Source organism: Palaemon carinicauda, chromosome 31 (assembly GCF_036898095.1).
Source record: "Palaemon carinicauda isolate YSFRI2023 chromosome 31, ASM3689809v2, whole genome shotgun sequence".
Lineage (NCBI taxonomy): Eukaryota > Metazoa > Arthropoda > Malacostraca > Decapoda > Palaemonidae > Palaemon > Palaemon carinicauda.
In genome coordinates, this window is record NC_090755.1 from 20,978,751 (window position 1) to 21,000,320 (window position 21,570).

At 37.6% G+C, this 21,570-nt stretch overlaps 1 protein-coding gene across 1 annotated transcript in view; it reads right to left on the reverse strand.

Moving 5' to 3' along the window:
• Window positions 1-21,570, reverse strand: part of LOC137624338 (carboxypeptidase E-like) — a 58,839-nt gene that overhangs the window by 33,408 nt on the left and 3,861 nt on the right. The window contains exons 2-10 of the mRNA XM_068355024.1: window positions 17,176-17,248; window positions 15,118-15,310; window positions 8,399-8,595; window positions 7,783-7,938; window positions 5,853-6,016; window positions 3,507-3,643; window positions 2,966-3,105; window positions 2,391-2,532; window positions 420-601 (exon numbers count right to left, since the gene is read on the reverse strand). Of these exons, the coding sequence (XP_068211125.1) occupies window positions 420-601; window positions 2,391-2,532; window positions 2,966-3,105; window positions 3,507-3,643; window positions 5,853-6,016; window positions 7,783-7,938; window positions 8,399-8,595; window positions 15,118-15,310; window positions 17,176-17,244 (1,380 nt within the window). The 5' untranslated portion in view covers window positions 17,245-17,248. The remainder of the gene's footprint in view (window positions 1-419; window positions 602-2,390; window positions 2,533-2,965; window positions 3,106-3,506; window positions 3,644-5,852; window positions 6,017-7,782; window positions 7,939-8,398; window positions 8,596-15,117; window positions 15,311-17,175; window positions 17,249-21,570) is intronic.

Here is a 21,570-nt window from a genome sequence, read left to right on the forward strand (position 1 = left end):
GTGTTAAATATTTGAGTTTGTTATTTAAAATTGTTAAAAATTTGAGTTTGTTGTTTAAGATGGTCTTTTACTAAGTTTGAATTTGTCATTGGTGATGTTTAAGGACTGTATGATGAATAAAGGGATTTATGAAGTGCCATACTAAGGGTGTGTGACAGGCACGGGAAGTGGAATCCAAGGCTTAACTTTTAAATAAATTAACTGCCCCTCTGAGTAGCCGACATCACTGTTCCACTGTACAGACACCACTCGAGTCAATGTTCCAAGGAGCTTCTTTAGCACAAATTCACAAATCTTATCCATTATAAAAAGACCTGGTTTAATTTTGTAATTGTTTTTTTTTTCTCTCAAAGTCTCGCCCCGAGAGTGTGTGTATTTTTGTTGTTGTAGCCTTTAGTTGAAAAATACACAACACTTACCATAGACTGAGGTAAGAAGGGTTCCTCTGGAAGAGGTGTGAGATCGAAGTCCCTCCTGATGGCCTCGGTGTGTTCTGGGTTCGTGACTGTTACCTCATGGGTTAGTGGCATGTAACCTTCGGCGGAGGCCGTTATCTCATACTCTCCAGGAACCAGGAGTCGCCAGTAGTCCCCTTCATGCACTGAAAGTATTATTATTATTATTATTGCTTGCTAAGCTACAACCCTAGTTGGAAAAGCAGGATGCTATAGGCCCATGACCTTCAACAACAGGGAAAATAGCTCAGTGAGGAAAGGAAACAAGGAAATAAGAGAAGTAATCAACAATTCAGTAACAAAATTAAAATAAATATTTGCCATATAAACTATAAAACTTTAACAAATCAAGAAAAGAAACAAGACAGAACAGCGTGCCCGAGTGTAACCTCAAGCAAGATAACTCTAACCCAAGACAGTGGAAGGCCATGGTACAGAGGCTATGGCACTACCCAAGACTAGAGAACAATGGCTTGATTTTGGAGTGTCCTTCTCCTAGAAGAGCTGCTTACCATAGCTAAAGAATGTCTTCTACCCTTGCCAAGAGGAGAGTAGCCACTGAACAATTACAGTGCAGTAGTTGACCCCTTGAGAGAAGAATTGTTTGATAATCTCAGTGTTGTCAGGTGTATGAGGACAGAGGAGAATATGTAAAGAATAGGCCAGACTATTCGGTGTATGTGTAGGCAAAGGGAAAATGAACCGTAATCTGAGAGAAGGCTCCAATGCAGTACCGTTTGGCCAGTCAAAGGACCCAATAGCTCTCTAGCGGTAGTATCTCAACGGGTGGCTAGTGCCCTGGCCAACCTACTACCTACCTACCTATATTTTTTTTTTCAAATCTGGGTATGTTTTTGGATTAGGGTTGAAAGTTACACCAAGTAGAGATAACAAGGATTTTATTAGTAAAGTGAATTTTAATTTGAAATGATTTTTAGGATTTACGTAGATAAGAATATAAGTTTTTCCAATTATGCTCAACGCGGTGAAAAATGATCAAGAGGGAAGGGTAATTGGTTTAAAAAGAATCCTCCAACTAATGCCATGTCTCCACACATCACCGCCTCCTCTTTTTTGACATGTTTAGTATTGGGGGAAACTTTTATACAGAAAACAAGCCTATAATTTTACCTCAGTGGGGATGTGGAAGAAAAGTTAGGATAATTTCGAATAAAATTTCGGAAATATAATAATTTTGATAGAAACAGAGAGAAAAAGAAAGTTAGAGAAAAAGGGTAAGGAGTTGAAGTGGGGTTGGAGGGAAAAGGCTAGCTAGTGATCTGCGTAGACATGGTGTAAGTGAAGGAATCCATTTAAAATCAGGTGTCCTCCCCTATCGGCCATTTCTTGCTCCATTGAGTATAGTTAGTTTTTATTAATTTTGATAATGATTTAAGTAGATAACTAAATGAAGGTAAAATGGCAACAATTCAAATTGTAAAATCTAATTTTAAAAAGGGTATTTGTAGTTATATAATAATTTTGTTTTAGAGATAAATTTAATCTAATTGACAGTGAAAGCTGTCAAGTTTATGAAATGACGGATGGTACATGAACTAATAATAATAACTAAAGCATTGAAGTAAAAGTTAATATATCTTCTTACCCACCTTTTTGAGTAGAAAAATATGAGTTCATAAGTAGTTTTTACATAGATAGTTTTAAGTGTACGACCCTCAAGGATTTGAAGCAATTAAATTTATTACACCATTATTAATAATTGAATTATATTTTTTTTTCTTTAGATTATTCCCTATATGAAAATCTAACGTTTGCAACATTTCTATTCAATGTGTTCCACTGTACTTTAAATTTTCCATGTTTCCCCATTTTCTTCTTAAAATTTAGTAATTTATTGAGGCATTCTTATACCTGCATAAAAAGACTCGAGAACCCCACCACCTTAGATTTGGCACACAACCGCCTTGACCTCACCTGAGGTAACGTCATGGTAAATGTGGTCATCTCTTGTGTGCGTGTCGTTTATCCTCGTCACGTTCTTGGCATGTATGACTGCGTTGGGAATGCCCTGTCCGGTCTGGGAGTCTCTCACCACGCCCTTGACTCCGGTGTGAACCTGTTGAAGAGACATTATTAATCTCGTTATTTGTAATGATATGTTCGATATGTGGCAACTTGGCAATCTACAATCTCTGTTACATAAGCAGAACTCAGCGAGCTAGAGACCTTAACGGAGAACTAAGGAACAAACTATAAATAAGATAATTACAAAGCAACAAAGATAATTAACAAAATAGAATAAGTAGGATAGATAACAGATAAACTATAGAACGAAACTTGTCAACCAGTTTAGCAAAAAAACACATTTAATATCTGAAGAACATGGGTAAAATTCAGTTTTAAGACCTCCAAAATATATCTTCTTGAAACAAATGGAATTTTTAACAAGAAGGCAAAGCAAGTTTACAATCTCCCAACATCTGCCTCTAGTTACTTTCTAGAACATGCCAAGACTAATTTAATATGGCCAAGTGTTTTTTTAATCTTACCTGCCACAAAAACTCCATCATGGCTTGTTTGTTGTCGAGCCATTCCTGCTCGAGAGCACTTCCTGGTGGGTATTTGTCACAGCCGACCTCCAAGGTCACTTCCATGTCATTGGACGACAGGTAATTGAAGTCTTGCATGCCTGTAGCAAATTGCAATAGTTATGTCAGGTAGTGGCAAGGCCTCTCACTCGATATACATTTTCATTTTTGGGTCCAGAAATGAAGATTTGTGTGGTGGAAACTCTGGCTTTACATTTTCGTATTGTTTGGAAATATCAGGTAGCTGTAAAAGTGATATATAGTGTTTGAAATGGAATTTTGGCAATAATTGATTTACTTTGTCATTTAAATTTTTCACTGGATTCAAATGATACCCGAAAATGTTTAATAAGTGATACCGAATATCAAGGGGAAATAAACCAGACATGTCAAAATAGGGTAGAAAACTGGAGCCCAGGATTAACCAACTTCACTATTTTTATAAACTTTTATCCAGTGTTGTCCCTTTTCTTAGGCCCCTGTGTATCAAGAGATTACTTACCACCTCGCACGCTGTACCAGGCTGCCCCGTTAGTGACACCTCCCTCTGGACCAAAGGAATAATCTCCTGGAGTGCAAGGAGGTCTCTTTGGATCTGACATACGGGGATGTTCGTTAGCATAGACCTGGGCTAAGTGTCTGAAAAATAAAGAAAAAACCACTTTATAATTAAAAAAAAAAACAGACCAATTACATATGCAACCTGGTTTATCCCTACAACTATTTGGGGGAAAATATTCCCCCAAGCACCAACTCTATCCCCCACCCCTTTCCAGCTTTAGCCCAAAACATGATCTAGAGCAGTGGTTCCCAAACTTTTTTGTCATTTCCCCCCTGCACCCAGTTCAACCATCCAGATTTCCCCCTTCATGTGTATGAGGGAAAGAGTAAATAGTTAAAACACACTTGAGACTATTTACTCATTTATTTTTCAAATGTGCAAATATACTGATAATCAGAAATGGGCATGCCACTCCAATTCTCCCCTTGAATATCATGTCAGTGAGAACTGATGTGATCATATCACAATTCAATGGCTAAAGGTACCCTACCACTTGCACGAATTTGTGGCACGCATTGTCACGACTCGAGTCGTGAACTGACGTGAACTCGTCGTGAACTGGAGTGAACTCATCGTGAACCTGTCGTGACATCGTGGCATGTCGTGACGAGAATTTTGGTCACGACAAAATTTCGTAAATGCGGCGTGAACTATGCGCGAACTGTTCGTGAACTCGTCGGGATGATGCGGGAAGTGTGCAAACTATGCTAAAACTATGCATGCACTTGTCGTGAACTCGTCGTGCCAGTTCGTGTCAATGTGGACAGGTGAGCTGTGATTCTCAGGTAATTTTTTTTTTTTTCCAGTTCGTGCCACAAAATGTCACGACTTGCCACGACAAATTCGTGACAAAAAGTCGTGCAAGTGTCAGCCTGGCATAACAACAAATAACCGCACGTACTATGAGGACATTTTCCGCTTGTTTTAGTTAGTAGGTAGTGTAATTATCTCCCCGCTGGAAGCTTCAAATTTTCCCCCCAGGGGGAAATTAACCCCAGTTTGGGAACCACTGATCTAGAGGCTACGCCGCCAAAAAGGGACGTGAAAGCTTTGATAGCCGTGCCTTTTATGGAAATAAGAGCCTGGGGCTATAGGCAACCCAATGCCTTAATCTCTCCTTGCTCTGAACAGAGGGGGATAAGAATTTTTTTATTTACCATGAAGGAAGGAAGGTATCTAGTTGTCCTAGATATATTTGCCCTACTTAGGAAAATATATTTATGTGATTAATTATAGCCAGCTCAAACTGTTATAATTTTGAAGCTTGAAATTCTTAAAATGGATTTTTCAAGTAAATTTTCTTTTTATAGGATTTCATGTCTCAAAACTAACTAGTTTGAATAAAGACCTGCTGGATATCGAAATATGTAGTGGGTAAGAGCTCGCTCTCTCACTCTCTAGTCATTTTGTCCGCATTTCTGAACCACAACAATACATATTTAATTTGTAAATTAGTTGTAAATCATTATATGTTCTCAATGCAAATTTAATTGTAATCTAACCCGTGAATCCACATCTTCACTGAAAATTTGGTATTGATTACCTTTAATTATTTTACAATACACGGGGATGGCTTCAGGCCAGAAGTGGAACAATCGATTATTGTGAAAAGGTAACGGTGTCCTTGTGACATGGTGGGGGCCCAACCACACTAACGGAAATGTGAGCAAAATGATGCTGAAGTTGATGAAAAATGCCCACACCAGAACAGTCCTTTGCATCTTTAGCAATTGCCTTAGTATACAATCTATGAAGATTAGTTTGTTCATGCCTAAATTGTTTTGAAACATGAATTTGTTTTAGAATAGGCTGTTATGCAGTCGAATTTATTTATCATAAATTTATCTACTTCATAAAATACAGAATTGTCTTCCTTATGAATTTGACCCTAAATGTTCTATTTTGAGCTTCAACAGCAAATATGTGGTTTTGTAAGAAGAAGCACTCCTTATGTTTTGTATCAAATAATGCTTCTTGATCCGGTAATTTAGTGTTAGAAAAAAGTGTTAATGAATCTAGTCTTGCTGATAAAAGTAACACCACCCCAAGAATAACATTGCTTATCCATCACTTCCTTCTACATATGTTTTGCTTATTTTGTTGAAATTGGACGAGATAACTGTGAAGCTTGGTGAGGGTGAACTTAAAAGATTTAGAGTAAAAAATGGTGTATGTGTGGGCTATGAAATGCAAGTTTAGAGGATGTTTAAAATTTCGAACTACCAAAGTAATTTGAAATAGATGAGCTATGAATGGAATAAGATTGAATGGACGTTAAAAACTCACTTGAAGGTATCATCGTCAGGACTCCTTGCGTACTCTTGGGCGGCACCTGACCTAGAGGCGTCATAGGGGTAATTGGCCACTAGGTCGCCTCCGTGGTAGTTGGCGGAGAGGACGAAGGGTATGTTCATAATCCATTCCATGGCGGCCCAGGTCTCCGGTTGAGGCTGGAGTAAGAATTGGGAAGAAATTAGTTTTTTTTATCAAATTTATCCTTTTCAGTAACATAAGTAATTTCAAGAAAATTGCAAGACACAATCACTTGCATATTCATACTTAACTTGATGCATTCAGTGAACCTTTTAAGTGGAAAGCTTCCAAAACATTTATAATATAGCTTTCTACACCCACATAGAGGGCTTGGTTATCAGCAGTACTGAGCACCCACCCTTTATTCACACTACACCATTGTGACCAGAGGGATGAAGTCTTTAATGAAAGGTGACCCTTATGCAACCAACCTTTATAAAGTGACAACACAGGTATTTATAAGCTCCCAAGGGGTCATATAAAGGTAACAATTGTATGTGTATATTCAATGGCTTTTGTCAATAACGTTGACATTTTCATAAAAATTTACTATATAACAATGATGATGATAATAGTGTTGAATTTAGCGTGTTAGATTCAACGGCTTTTTGCCATGGAGTCACATGGTGGCTGCAACATAGAAGAAAACGTAGAGAGAGCATTCTTCTTTATTTGTAAGTGCATTGTTTGTTACACGTGTATTACATGGCTCCCCCCTAAAGCAGACATCTATGTAAAAGAGGGAATCCTGCACCAGACAGTTGTACTGTAGGTGGGTCGTCTTGCAGGAGATATTATTATTATTATTATTATTATTATTATTATTATTATTATTATTATTATTATTACTTGCTAAGCTATAACCCTAGTTGGAAAAGCAGAATGATATAAGCCAAAGGGCTCCAAAAGGAAAAATAGCCTAGTGAGGAAAGGAAATGAGGAAACAGCTAGAATAGTGTGCCTGAGTGTACCCTCAAGCAAGAGAACTCTACCCAAAATACTGGAAGACCATACTACAGAGGTTATGACACTGCCAAAGAGAGTACAATGGTTTGATTTTGGAAGTGTCCTCTTGGAAAAGCTGCTTACCATAAGTCACCCTTCTACCCTTACCAAGAGGAAAGTGGCCACTGAACAATTACATTACAGTAGTTAACCCCTTGAGTGAAGAATTTTTTCTGTTATCTTAGTGTTATCAGGTGTATGAGGAAAGAGGAGAATGTATAAAGAGTACGCCAGACTTTTCTATGTATACTGTATATTTGTCCCCTTCTTAGATGCTATAATACAGTATAACCAACTACTTACTAGTGAACGAGGCTGAGGTTACTGGCGTTTTCCATCAATTGATGGTAGTGCAATTTCAATAAAAATATTAGACCCCCTACAGACAGACTTTGGATGAATATTGTGTTAACACCCATTTCTCTCTTTTGCTGTTTACGCTCACTTTGTAATCATACCTTTTGGGTATAATGATAGAGCACTGTACGTGATTTCATAAGGGTTGTCACATTTATTTTTTAATCTAGTGGTCAAAGGCCCTTAGATTTTCCATCAGCTTGAAGGTTTAAAGTTTGCTCGTAAGCGGGAGCTACAAGATCAGGTCATCGCTCTAATGCGTAGTGCTTAGAGACCATACAGGTACACTATGTAAGATCTATGCCCAAAAGCCCTGGTGCCCCCCCCCCCTGCTAGGACCAGAAATAACCGCTGAATGATTGCTAATGACTCAACCCCCAAAAACCACTCGTGTCCCAAAAGCTCACTATAATGGTAGAATCTTGTGTGTACGGCTCGAACTTGGAACACTCAGGAGGTCCTTTGAGTCTAAAGACTTAAAAAAAGGAGAAACTTCAAGCCTAATTGAATGTCAACTGTATTATTATTTTAATTAATTTACCTGGTGGTCCAGGGCCCGCAGGTGATCCATCAGATGATTGTTGTGCTGAACATGTCTGATCTCGTTGCTGTACATGATCCGGTCCAGGTCAGGGAAGTCACGATTTAGGTCCACGCTGTTGTTATTGGCTCGACCTGTGAGATAGTCTTGACCACCCTGTTCACATGGGGAATTATTATTAGTACTTTTTATGAGTCCGGTGGAATGGGCAACTCCCCTTATCTTTTGTAGAGTAGGTTTCAGTGTGATGTATTATCGAAAAATTCAGTCTTACATTGTGCAACAGTACATTACGTATTGAAAGGTAAATTAAGCCTATTATAAATGTAACCTCCTACCACAACATCCCATTTTATCTGGAGGCTACAAAGATTTTGTCATTATAATTTCCTTTATCACATTATGTATATTCCTAAATATGCATTGTTATCATAAAATCAAATCTATTGTTTGCAAATCCTTATATTTCAACTACTAATTTGAGAAATGTTTAAGCGGAAGATTCCAAAAACTAATTTAATGATTAAAGAAACTAAAAAAATGTTAGAAATTATTAATTGGAATATTTTTTATCATAGAATATTAGAATAAAATTGATTTAACGATAGTAACAGACCGTTTCTGTTGCCAGCTGCCATCCATCTGGGTTGAGAGATGGCAAGAGGTGGATCCTGGTGGAGGAAATCAGCTTCCGGACATCTCTATCCTTTTCGAGCCAAGCTGAGCAGAGGAAATCCGCTAATCCGAGCAACAGCTCTCGCCCCACCACCTCGTTCCCGTGCATGTTGGCCACGTACTTGAATTCGGGCTTAACTGTGAAGGAAGAAGAGGTGGCACGGTAGTTTGTTTGCTTTAACTTGAGCCCAAACCGAGGTTTAAAATGTTAGGTCTTTTAAATTTAGACTTGTGGTGTCCTAATTGGTAACGTCCCTGACTGGTGTTCGCTAGACTGGCGTTTGAGTCCCACACAAACTCGCTAGTTCCTTTATTGGCTGCATCCTCCCCAGCCTTGTGAGCTAAGGATTGGGTGTTTGGGGGAGCCTGTATGTCTGCCTGCTGTGTCATCAGCAGCCATTGCCTTGCCCTCTTTATGGCATTGTAGCCTACTGCTTTCTAGGGTAATGTTACTGTCCCTTGCCTCTCCCATCCATGAGTGGTTTTTAAACCTTTAAATTAGTATAGCAAAAACGGGAATAACCAAAGACTGCATATTTTAGTGTGCAGGTCAATGGAATATTTTTCTCAAGTAAAGAAAATTTTTAGCTTAATCTAAACTCAAGTTTAGGAGAATCTAGTCTTATATTTGGGTTTTCAAAACATTAAAATTAAAATGATGAAGGAAAGATGTGGTCATAAATAAAGTCTGACGATTAAAGAAAGGGGTTTGACCAACTTCTCAAACGAAATATCCGGATCTTGAAAACAATTATCTATTAAAGTACTTAATGTAACTAAGCTTGTCAATAGTCTCATCTCTCTCTCTCTCTCTCTCTCTCTCTCTCTCTCTCTCTCTCTCTCTCTCTCTCTCTCTCTCTCTCTACTGTATATATATATATATATATATATATATATATATATATATATATATATATATATATATATATATAATGTATATATATACACATATATATATGCATATATATATGTATATATATGTATATATATATACATGTATATATGTATATATATAATATATATGTATATATAACCTCATTCTTGGATCAAACCATAGACTTTTTAAATGAAAGGCAAGGGGCTTTTATTTAAAGAGACCAAGGTTCCATCCCAGTATGAGGTAAAGATTTATTTCTATTTGGACCCGATTTTATGAGGATTTTCATATATATATATATTATATATATATATATATATATATATATATATATATATATATATATATATATACACACATATACATAGATAGATACATACATGTCCCAAGCCCAGGACAGGAAATTTTATTGATGTATATGTTAGCTTGGTTTTATGCAGTGAGATCATTGGCCCTTTTAAGAGTATCATGATTTCTTATAAAATTTTCCATGAGATCATTGGACACTCTTACACGTGACGTGACTCTAAGAATTATGGATGGTAGTGTCTTTCCATCACAGTGGAGCTTTCCACAAATTTAGTCGATTCAGCATATTAGGGGAGCAAAAATGCTTTCCATACCCATAAAGAGAGTCAGTACCGCTTGAGCTGTCACAAGAGTAATAGGGTGCCCATCTGAGAGTATCCTTGCTGTGCAAAATGTATTTAAACTAACTTTATAATAAAGTGAAAGAAACGTATGTTCCAATGTCTCATTTATTTGTAGACACGGGATGTAATTGGTGTCAGGTGTGGAGTGCGTCTGGTTGAGTATGCTTTGAACGAAGTTGTGTTTTAATCCGATTAAATAAAAGTTGAAGTTGCCCAGGTTTTCAAGGTTTAACACAGCTAACACTGCTGCTTCAGGAGATGAAAGTGGACCAGTAGGTTACAGTATTGAAGATATACGAGAACAACAAATGCAATGTTTGGAAAATGTTACCTAATAATTATCTATCCTATCATCAGATAATTTAACTTAATAAATTACTAGATTATTAGCTGAATGAGAAGAGCAGAACACAGCCACAGCATCTCCAACGCACACGAACAAAGTTTAGACGCATATGAGTGTAAACGCACATGCACAGACGAGTGAGGTTACTCAAAATGACCTTATTAAAAAATTGCAAGAACTTCTGGCAAGTGCTAGGCCTTTCGATGAACTATGAGAGGAAACTCGGATGAAAATGATAATTCTCATGGATATTAGGGATGATGAACTCGTCCAGAAACTCATCTCACTTGATGCAACAGCTTCACTATAGGAGGTGGTCAATATTTGTCGCTCATATGAGGCTGCCAGGAAGACTACTTCTGCCATTCGAACCCCACCCTCTCAGTTATGTGTCATTTTGACATAGAAGAAACAAAGGGAGTGGGAAAGATTATTTTTCAACCCCACCACTCAAACCAGCCATTCCCTGTTAGTGTTGTACATGTAACCACCATTCTTCTGAAGTGTGTCTAGCCACAAAAAGAAACTGCAAGACGTGGACAACGAGATCATTGAGCTAACACACCAAAGTGCCCAGCCAACGAAGCTCAGTGCCAAGTTTGTAATCATGTGGGACATTTTGATAGTACTCTAAGACAAAGAAAAAAGTCAGTACACGGGGTGGCACTTCAAGTGACAAAGCTACCCCCATTGTCAGGTAAATCACAGGCCATAAATACTTTCAGCTGTCTTTGAGTTGAAACTTACGGCAAGTCAACTAAGCCAGTCTGTGTCCTTCTGACATATGGAGATGATACATCCCAGATTCAGATGTTACCCAGTACAGGCACTGAAGTCTCCATAGTTGGACCTCAGCATCTTGGCCTACTTAAGATACCTAGGAGTAGTTTGAAGCTATTTCCCCTCTTTGTAACTTAACTGCAAACAGTTCAGCTATGGCACCTGCTTTGAGCACCTTCCAAACCACTTTTATTTTGGGTAAACAGTCTTGTTCTGCAATGATACAGGTTCATGACGGTATTTAGACACCATTGCTGTCTTACAGCCACTATAAGGAGTTAGCCATTAATTCTCCTGACTTTCCCTAGCCAATATTAGAAGTTAAGTATGTAAACAGATGCAAGGAACTGTCCTTTTCTGCTACCACATCCCCTACTGAGACAAGAAAATGCTTTTTATGGGAGTTCAAAGATATTCTGGTCGCCAAAGAGAATCTCAAGACAATACCACTCCAGCCGATGACCAGTCCTCCTGTGAGAATTCACCTTAAAGATGGTGCAGTGCCCTTTGCTATCTACACACCCTGCCAGATACCCTTTGCTTTTCGCTGTCAAGTTAAGGAAGAACTCGCCTCCATGGTAGCCCAAAGAATTTTCAAGCCTTCAGAATGGTGCTATCTGCTCGCCATAGTAGCTAAGGACTCGGGTGTCCATATCACTTTTGGCCTCACTAAGCTCAACAGCCAAGTATCCCGACCAACCCACCCTTCTTCAACTCCATTTGATGATAACCATAATGTTAACTCGAAGGCAAGGTATTCTAAAAAAGCAGATGCCTCGTGTGGATATTGGCAAATGGCACTTGTTGAAGAGGACCAACACTTGACGACTCTTATTACACTATACGGTGTTTCCAACATAAGAGGCCCAATGGGTTTTGGTAACTGCGATGCCTTCTGACTCCGCCTTAATATGGCCCTTCAAGGAATGCAGAATTGCATAGAGGTCATAGATGACATACTTTTTTCTGATGAAGATTACTACACCCACCTTCAACAAATCTACGAGATGCTTCTTAGATGCCACAAATTCAAGATTACCCTTAGCAGAGACAAGTTTGTGGTTACTGTATCCCAAGTGTCCTTCTGTGGATACCAGTTCTCAGGAGAAGGTATAGCATCTAATCCTGGCAAAGTCAGTGCAATCCATGACTTTCCCACTCCGACCAATTTGACCGACCTTTGATCATTCTCAGGCTTTGTGAAGCAGTCGGCTGAGTTCACCCTGAGATCTACAGCCCAGCCATTACGACCCCTGATGAACTCCAAGAGAGCATTTGCTGGTACTCCGGATCACGAAGAGGTATTTCATTGAATCAGTGCTGCCCTGGTAAGCCCCCAAGTCCTTGCTTCCTTCGATCTTGCATTGCGGGTAATCCTCCACACTTATGCCTCTCACCTTTATGGAACTGGATACGCCTAGATAAGCCCTTCTACAGGACCATGGTAATGGCAACCTTCGTTTATTTCAATGTGGCTCCTATTTCCTCATAGATGCCGAGTCTTGCTATGCCACTATAGAGCTACAGTTGTTAGCTGTGGTCTGGGCTATGTCTAATTATTGATTGTATCTAACTGGTCTTCAGCATTTCACCCTGATGACTGATCACAGGCAACTCATCTAAATTCTCAACCGTTATTCACTTGATGCAGTGGAGAATCCTCGCCTTCAGCGTCTCAAGGAAAAGATGTCACTGGACTTTACACAGTTTGGTGGCAGGCTGGAAAGCAACTCCATTCCAGATGCCTTATCTCGATCCCAAATCAGTCACCCTAATACAGAAGATGAAATCACTTGTGATGATGCCACAATACATGTCAGGTACATTGTCAATGTCAATGCTGTCATCTCCCAAGAAGATTCCAGGCCCAAGATGCAGATGGAACACTCCAGGAACTCTAAACCACAGCAAGAGCTGATCCATTGCATACCTGTCTTGTGAATTGTGTGACTTCAGGATTTCCATTCAATCGTTATAACCTACACCAGTCCTTACTCCCTTTCTGGAAATTATGGGAAAATCTCTCAACTGATGGTGATCTTGTTCTCCATGAAGCATGGATTGTTGTCCTTGCTGCCTTCCACTGTCGTACTATAGCTCGTCTTCATGAAAGTCATCGAGGTGTGGAAGACACAAAGAGATGTACAAGATAGATGGTGTTGTGGCCAGATATTGACTCGACATCACCAGTATTGTAAAAGCTTGCAAGTCATGCTAGATGTTGCAGCGTAGTCTTCAGCAGGAACCCTTATGGAATGATGACCACTCTAAAAGGCCCTTCAAATCTGTCTTGGCTGACTTTTTCAGCGTTGCTGGGAAGTCATTCCTTGTAACTGATTGACTCTTTAGGTGGCCTGTTGTGGTACCATGTAAAGGAGACACTTCTGCTTCCAACACTATATGTATTTTCTTCCGTTACTTCAGGCAAGTTGGTGTTCCCCTTCGTCTCAGGACTGATGGTGGCCCTCAATTCACCAGCCAAGAGTTCCAAGATTTTCTGAAGAAATAGGGTGTCCACCACATTATGTTATCACCACATTACCTGCAGTTCATTGGCCTCACAGAAGCTGTTGTAAAAGCCATTAAGCATCTGATTCTGAATACACCACCTTCTGATAATATTGATTGTGAAAAATTTGATCTGCGCCTCTTGGAATTGCGTAGTGCCCCGAATTTTACAGGCTGCTCTCTAGCACAGATTATGCACAGCCACCCACTGTACCTGTGTACCTGCTCATCCACAGTCTTTTTCAAAGGAGTGGCAGGCCAAGTCTGAGGACTGTGACTGCTTTGTAGGTGCCCGTACTGAACAAGTGAAACTACAGTATGATGATCATGCCTGGCCACTTCCCAAGTTTGATATAGGTCAGTCGGTAAGGATCCAAGACACGACATCTAATCGCTGGGGAATGGTTGGAGTTGTCATGGGTCGTGGGTTGTGGCAGATCACAGGATTATGAGGTATGTCTTCCTAGTGGCCGAGTTTGGTGGTGTAACCGCCGCTTTCTATGCCCAGTTCCACCGTCTGGTGTTGACCCCCTCCCCCACATACCTGTGGTCCCTTGCACGGACATGGAAAAGTCCACAATATCTAACCCCCAATTGTTCCCACGTAGATCTCAAAAGGGTCATTGAAAAAGAGAACGCTGGAGAATAGAACTAAGAGTGCGAGCAGGGAGGGAGGTGTAGATATATAAAATGTGAGACCATTACATTAACTGATGTTACTGTATATCATCCATACCTATAGTAATGACATATTATGTATCTCATTTAGTATGTATGTCCCTTGTAAATAAATACACCCCCTATGTTCTTATGTATGTATATGCATTATATTATTACGTTATTATGCATACTTATTCATTCCATTATTGATTATGCCAACGCCCCGAGGACATGGCAACATTGTACTTTCCTGCCTTGGGGCATCACACACATGCTTGTATTTTCATTCGTCACCCAAGGCAGACGTGTTTCCTGTATGTTGCATATTATTCTTGTACTGCACGGTGCACGTTCTCATTAGAACTTACGTTAATTTATGATGGTGTTTCTTTCCAACCTCGCAAGGAACGCTCCCAACAAATATTACACCTCGAAAATGTTATTGCAAACAAATCAATGACAATTTCAAGCATTTCCAGTAAGTGTTCATAGCATAACCATTTTGTTAAAGCTAACGAAAATTAACATTAAAGAATGAGGAAATGGACTGAATCAAAGGAAGAGATGTCATGGTGGATTTTCCCTTGAATCAGTGTGCTTCAATCTCAAACGTCGATTTGATTTTTCGTGTAGTGGGCCCTTGTTTTTATAAAGTTGAACCAGAGTAATTTTCTTTAAAGATGATGGATTGTCGAGAGAGAGAGAGAGAGAGAGAGAGAGAGAGAGAGAGAGAGAGAGAGAGAGAGAGAGAGAGAGAGAGAGAGAGAGAGAGAGAGTTTTAATTTCCCCATTTAAAGTAAATTAGAGGGACACGTGTTAAGGAATCTCCTACTTACGCAGTTCATGGTTTCCGGGATTTGATGATATCTCGAGGACCCAAAGGGGAACATTCCTAACGGAGGGTTTACTGAGGGCGTAGAGTCTCGTCACTTCGGGACATCTCTTGGTTACATTTCGGAGGACGTCTTCGAGTTCTTCATTGTTGTGGTGTTTCCATTCAAAGCCAGATGCGGATGTTAGTGGTTTATTCTAGGAGGCAAGAAATGGTGCAGTTGACATTAGTATTTGTTAGTAAATGACATTTGTTTTGATTTTTTCTTTTTGATAAACTTAAATAGTGTCCATTTTTATTATTAATGGGTACACTTAACTACTTGGGATTTTGAGGAATTCAGATTGATGTTGATAGACTACAGGTATATGCTAATAATTATTTGAGTAATAATGAAGAAATGGCAATGCGTGACTTTTAAGTGAATTTTGTTTTGAGATCTAGAAATCTAATGTCGAATTGTGAAAGCAAAAAAAAAGAAAAAAAAAACGTTTATTAACAGGTACAATAGTGATTAAGGATTTTTAATTTCCTGTATTACTGTATTACATACATTTTGTATAGGTGAAGAATTTATTACGAACTTTAAACAAGTATTCAAATGAAAAATAATTTGAAAGTTAGAAATTGTTATTATTATTATTATTATTATTATTATTATTATTATTATTATTATTATTATTATTTATTATTTATTATTTATTATTCATTATTTATTCATTACTTATTATTTATTATTTATTATAATTATTAATTATTAATTATTATTATTAATTATTAATTATTAATTTTTAATTATTATTTATTATCATTATTATTATTATTATTATTATTATTATTATTATTATTATTATTATTATTATTATTATTATTATTGTTATTATTTGTCTTGTTTTATCTTGAGAAGCAAAACGTTACAAGCCGATGAACTCCATAAGGGTAAGCAGCCGTGTACAGATAAAGAACTACAGACGTAAAGCCTAATCCATACAAAAGAAATAACCGAGAAACATAATGAGACAAAATAATTATGTAATAAAGTGAAATTGGTCTGAAGGGTCAACGATAAAATCGAATTTGCGTTAAGTTTGAACCTATGCAGTTTTAACCCTTCTATATCTCGACCACAGAATAGGAATGTTATCCTTTGTTTGGTTATAACTGAAACAAAACTTCTAAAAATCTTTGTAGCATTCGATCACCCCCAAAAAATGGAAGATTGTTAAAATTGATAACTAAAGGTACTATTTATTAGAGGGTCTTGCCTGAGAAAATTCAAATTCAAAGGATAATTATTAGAATTATACAAGGAAATGATAATACGTTGTGAAGTAATTAAACGACTCTGTCAAGTGATTAATACTTAGATCTGCAATAAGAAATTTATTAGGAAAACTTTTCATCAAACAATTTGAGATGATATATAGCTGATAGATACCGAGCCTGGTTATGCGATTCAAACCATGACAAGATAAAGGAATAAAAAAATAATCTTCTGGAAAATTGAAATAAGTTCTCCTAATACTAGCTTTCTGCTCCATTGATATTGAGATAGATCTGAACTGTTTCTTAAAAGTGAATTTGTTATCAAGAATGATGGCCTTTTGAGGATTTGCTTGATGAAAAAACATTATCAGTGACAAGATATGAATATAAAAAAAACTAAATCTCAAATTGTGAGTATTATTAGTTCGACTTTCTCCCATAATTGGGACCTTGCAGAAATTTACCCAGTCTTTGTTAAGAGGATAAGCAACTACAAGTATCCAAATCAGTATGCACTAGGTCAAATAGAGTAAATTAGTATAATCTTTTGTTTCTTCTTCTTCTTTGTCTGCATCTTTTCCCACTTCTATGTGGGGTCGATGTTTCTGGCCAGCGTTCTCCATCTACCTCTGTCCCACACTTCATCACCAGATAATCCCTTTGATCGAAGGTCATCCTTGATATAGTCCATCCATCTTTTGTTTAATCCTAATAAATTGTGCCACGATAAGTTGGAAAATAGGTCGTACTGGCAGGCCAGTTTAATGTAATAGAAATCGAGAACTTTAAATCTTACCTTAGCTACAGAAGCGGAATAGCAGCTTCCGGCGACGATCAAAACAATCACAAAAGACCAGTTTTTCATGACTCTGTAAAAGAAATAAAATCTCTTTTTAGAAGACTTCTCCCAGAGGGAAGTTCAATCTATTTCAGAATTTAGTGTGATTTTATCTATTTCGGTAATTGATTATATTTAAAACACACTCCATTCAATAGACAGCTATTGTTGCTCATCTGAAAGTAAAAAATGTTACCGAAATAATTAATCATATGTTTGGTGTGCACAGCACATTCTTGTACCACTTGCCAAGATAGAGGAGCAATGAGATAATGTTGATTTGCAAGCGAAGCGAGCCACGGCGGAGCAGATTATTTGAGGGATGTTATGTAACTCATAAGTAATTATGATAGTTTGAAAGTGACCCACGTGGATGGCTTGCACAGCACATCCATATACCACTTGTCAGAATATTGGAGCAATGAAATTTTTATTGCGAGCAAAACAAGCCGCAGCATAGCAAAAACCATTTGAGGGACGACTATATTGCAGGAGGAGATATGAAAAAATATCAAGGACAGACACAAAAGCAGGCAGACAGATTACCTACATTTAGCCTGAGAGAATAAAAACTCAATAAGTGTATTATATAAGCACACACATGCATGCATACAACCACACACACAGCATGACATATACATGGACACATGCATGTGGCATAGAACAGAGCATTGGCAAGTTAGGATTAGTTAACCATTAACCCCCATGCCAACCAATTCTTGGTGCAGGTGTTGGAGCGTAGTACAGTGTGTATATATAGGCCACCCAGAACACCGATTGTTTTGAATACATTTAAGAATGAGATAAATGGTAAAAAATACATAAGGTATACCGAGGAGAATGTAAATTGATAGAGAATGTTTTGAACAGATTGTGCAAATGTAGAATTTGCCATAACCTCTGTATAAACAATTTTACATATCAATTTGTAGATGTGTCACGGTACATTTAGTAAACTGGAAAAAAAGGATAGCTAGAATATATCGTTTTATGCAAAATTCAGAAGAGAGCAAAACAAAATATAAAAAGAAGTAAGAAGAAGGCATAGTCATTCTATTGAGCGTTAGAATTTTTTTTACAAACACAACCGAGGTTGAACTTAGCCATAATTATTTTATTCAAATTAACAACTGTGATTGTCCCACAGTTATTGTAGTTGCATGTGAATCCAATAGAGTTACAACAGAATGCAAGTTCCATACGGTGTTTTTGAACTTTACGGGGGAAATAATAGTTCACATTTTCAATATCCCTCTCAATTCATGCGTTAGATTCCGTTGAGGTTCCTTGTACTTCAAAGCGCTTCTCTTATGGCGTTCTAAAAAACTGGTAGTTTGTGATCGTACGTTAACCTCTGTCGCTCAATGTTCAAAACACGGGTTGTTTGCGATTATAAATCCCCTCCCCCTCTCTCTAGATGTTCAAAACACCGAGTGTTTGTGTAGTATATCAAGGCCAGATTCTTTAAGAATTGCTATTCATTCTTTTGATAAGAATCGGTTTATATTTGGTGTCCGTGAAAGTCAAATAAACATCCATCTTTCAGCTTGAACTTTGACATTTTGTTTTATCTTTTTTTATCAGATTTCTCTCTTGTAGTGTTTTTTGAACTTTCATGTGCAGCGGACCACCTTTTTTTTTTTTCTTAAATAAACAAGTAGCAGACCCCGTTTTATGAAACTTCCCTCTCGGGTTTAAAAGTATTTTAAGGCTGTAATGTACTAAAATGGAGACTGAATGATTTATTAATGGCTTATCTCCAACGTGATTTTCACAAAATTATTAATTTTGCAATAAGCATAAAATTTGGTTAACTTAACAGTAACGCTTCTTCCTCATATCTCAAACAGTGTGTAATACTGTTTCATTACTCGGAATATCTGGCTCCAATACAGTGAGCTTCAGTTAAATGTCAGGCTCGACATTGATTTGGCTGTGCTTCTTGCTTTTAAAATCAACCAATGTAGAAACTCCAATTTCACAGTTATACAATGGAAACAACATCAACTGCCTCAAAGCAATTGCTGCAAGTTCAGGGTTCAAAGGCTGGACAAGAGCCCAAAAATTAGGCCACTTTCTATTCCTGAATACAATCTTAAGTGTCCCATTGATTGGACTCTCGACATGTTAATCAACCTCCTTTAATGATGGCTGACTGATCTTTTCTATGTCTGCTATAATTAACTGTAACAAGTGGATTTCTAATCCAACCAAAGCTTAGGTCTGGGTCTTCAAAATATGTTCCTGACTCTGAGTGGAGGCCTTGCAAATGGAATAATCAAGGGATTAACCGGTGATGAGGTGTGGAACAGAGGTAGATGGAGAAAGCTGAACAGAAACATCGACCCCACATAGAAGTGGGAAAAGATGTAGACAAAGAAGAAGTAGAAGAAGTGTGTGCTGTTTCACCATCTAGCTTTATGGCAATAAGAAGGAAGTCTGCTAAGGAAGGAAAAGGCCCAAAATCTTGGTGGTTAAGGTGACCACACGACAAGTCTAGATTCGTCCGTGTTGCCTGTTTTTTTCCTGCTCCTTGATGATGGCTGTAGCTTTTCCTGTCAAAACTAAACTCAATCCGTTCAGTCTGGTGAAAATATCAGATACTGAAGAAAAGAAGAAACATCAAATTGATGATAAGAAGACTTGGAACAGGGCGCCAACAGATGTTTGCTTTAAAGGATGAAAAGGGAAATATTATCAACAATAGAGATGGGGGGATAAATATTACAGAGGATTTCTATACAATGCTATACCATAGGGATACAAGAAATAAGTTTCTTAGTTCATCAATGCATCGTCTTCTTTTCCTTCCCCTGCTTTTTTTGCAATCTCTAGGTACCCATTCTGTTAATCTCAATGTCCATTTGTTGTCTGTCATTCTCATTATATGTCCTAGCTATGTCCATTTCTTTTTCTTACATGTTATTAGAATATTCTCTACTTTAGTTTGCTTTCGTATCCATGTTTTTTTTTTTGTGTCTCTTAGTTTTTCCCATCATTATTCTTTTCATAGCTCTTTGAGTTTTAACTAGCTTATGTTCTAAAGCTTTAGTAAGGCTCTATGCTTCTGACGCATAAGTTGATACTGGTATGACCATCTCATTAAATATTTTTCTTTTGAGAGAGAGAGGCCTTTTATTTACTTTTCATAATCTCATTTTGATTACCAAAAGTGTTTTTTTCCTGGGGGAAATACTTACTGTCTGTCCTAAGTATGTATATTCATTAACAATCCCTGGGGTTCGTCCAAAGCTCTTATTTGCTTTCTCTGGACTTTTATTGAGCATTATCCAAGTTTTACTCATATTCATTTTCAGTCTTACATTTCTGCTTTCTCTATTCAAATCTTCTATCATCTTTTGTAACTCCTCCCATGATTTACTAAACACTGCTGTCATCTGCTAATCTTAAGTTGTTGAGGTATTCTTTATTAATTTTAATTTCTACATTTTTTCCAGTCTAAATTCTTCAAAACTTCTTTTAGTCATTCTGTGAACAATTTAGGTGAGATGGGAGTTTTCCTGTCTAAGTCCTTTCTCAATCGGAATGTTCTCACTATCTTTATGTAGTTTTAGGATGGCTTTACTTCCTGTATAGATATCTTGAAGTGTTCTAAGATGATATTCATCTATTCCTTGTCTTTAAAGGGTTTTCATTGCTGCCAAGCTTTTGATAGTATTAAAAGCTTTCTCATAGTATATAAATGCAATACATATTGGTTTGTCATACTCCGTAGATTTTTCCATTAGCTGGTTAATTACGTGGATATGGTCATTTGTTGAACACTCGCTTCTAAAGCCTTCCTGCTCTCTTGGTTGATCAAAGTGTAGCTGTCATCCTATTCGGCCTAATATGATCTTTGTAAATATCTTACATGTAACAGAGAGTAAGCTTATTGGGCGGTAATTTTTCGTCTTTTGTGTCTCCCTTTTTGTGAATTAGTATAAAGGTAAAGTTTTTCCAAGCAGTGTAGATATAGAACATTCTTGCAGACATTTTGTGTAAAGTTCAGCCAGTTTTACTACTATGAAATCTCTTCCATCTTTTATTAAATTGATTGTTAGGCCATCTTCTCCTGCTGCTATGCCCTTTTCATGCCTTTTTAATACTTTCTTTACTTCTACTGTTACGTTTGGTACCAGCACAGGTGTTTCCTTTTTTCTATTGGAAAAGTTATTTATTGTATCACTATTGTATTGCATTGTACAGAAATCCTCTGCTTTTTTTTATCACAACATGTCTATTGTTGTAATTTCCATTTTCATCCTTTAAAGCAAACATCCGTTGGCACCCGGTTCTAAGTCTTCTGCTTATCAATTTGATGCTTCTTCCTTGCTTTAGTGTTTCCTCAAT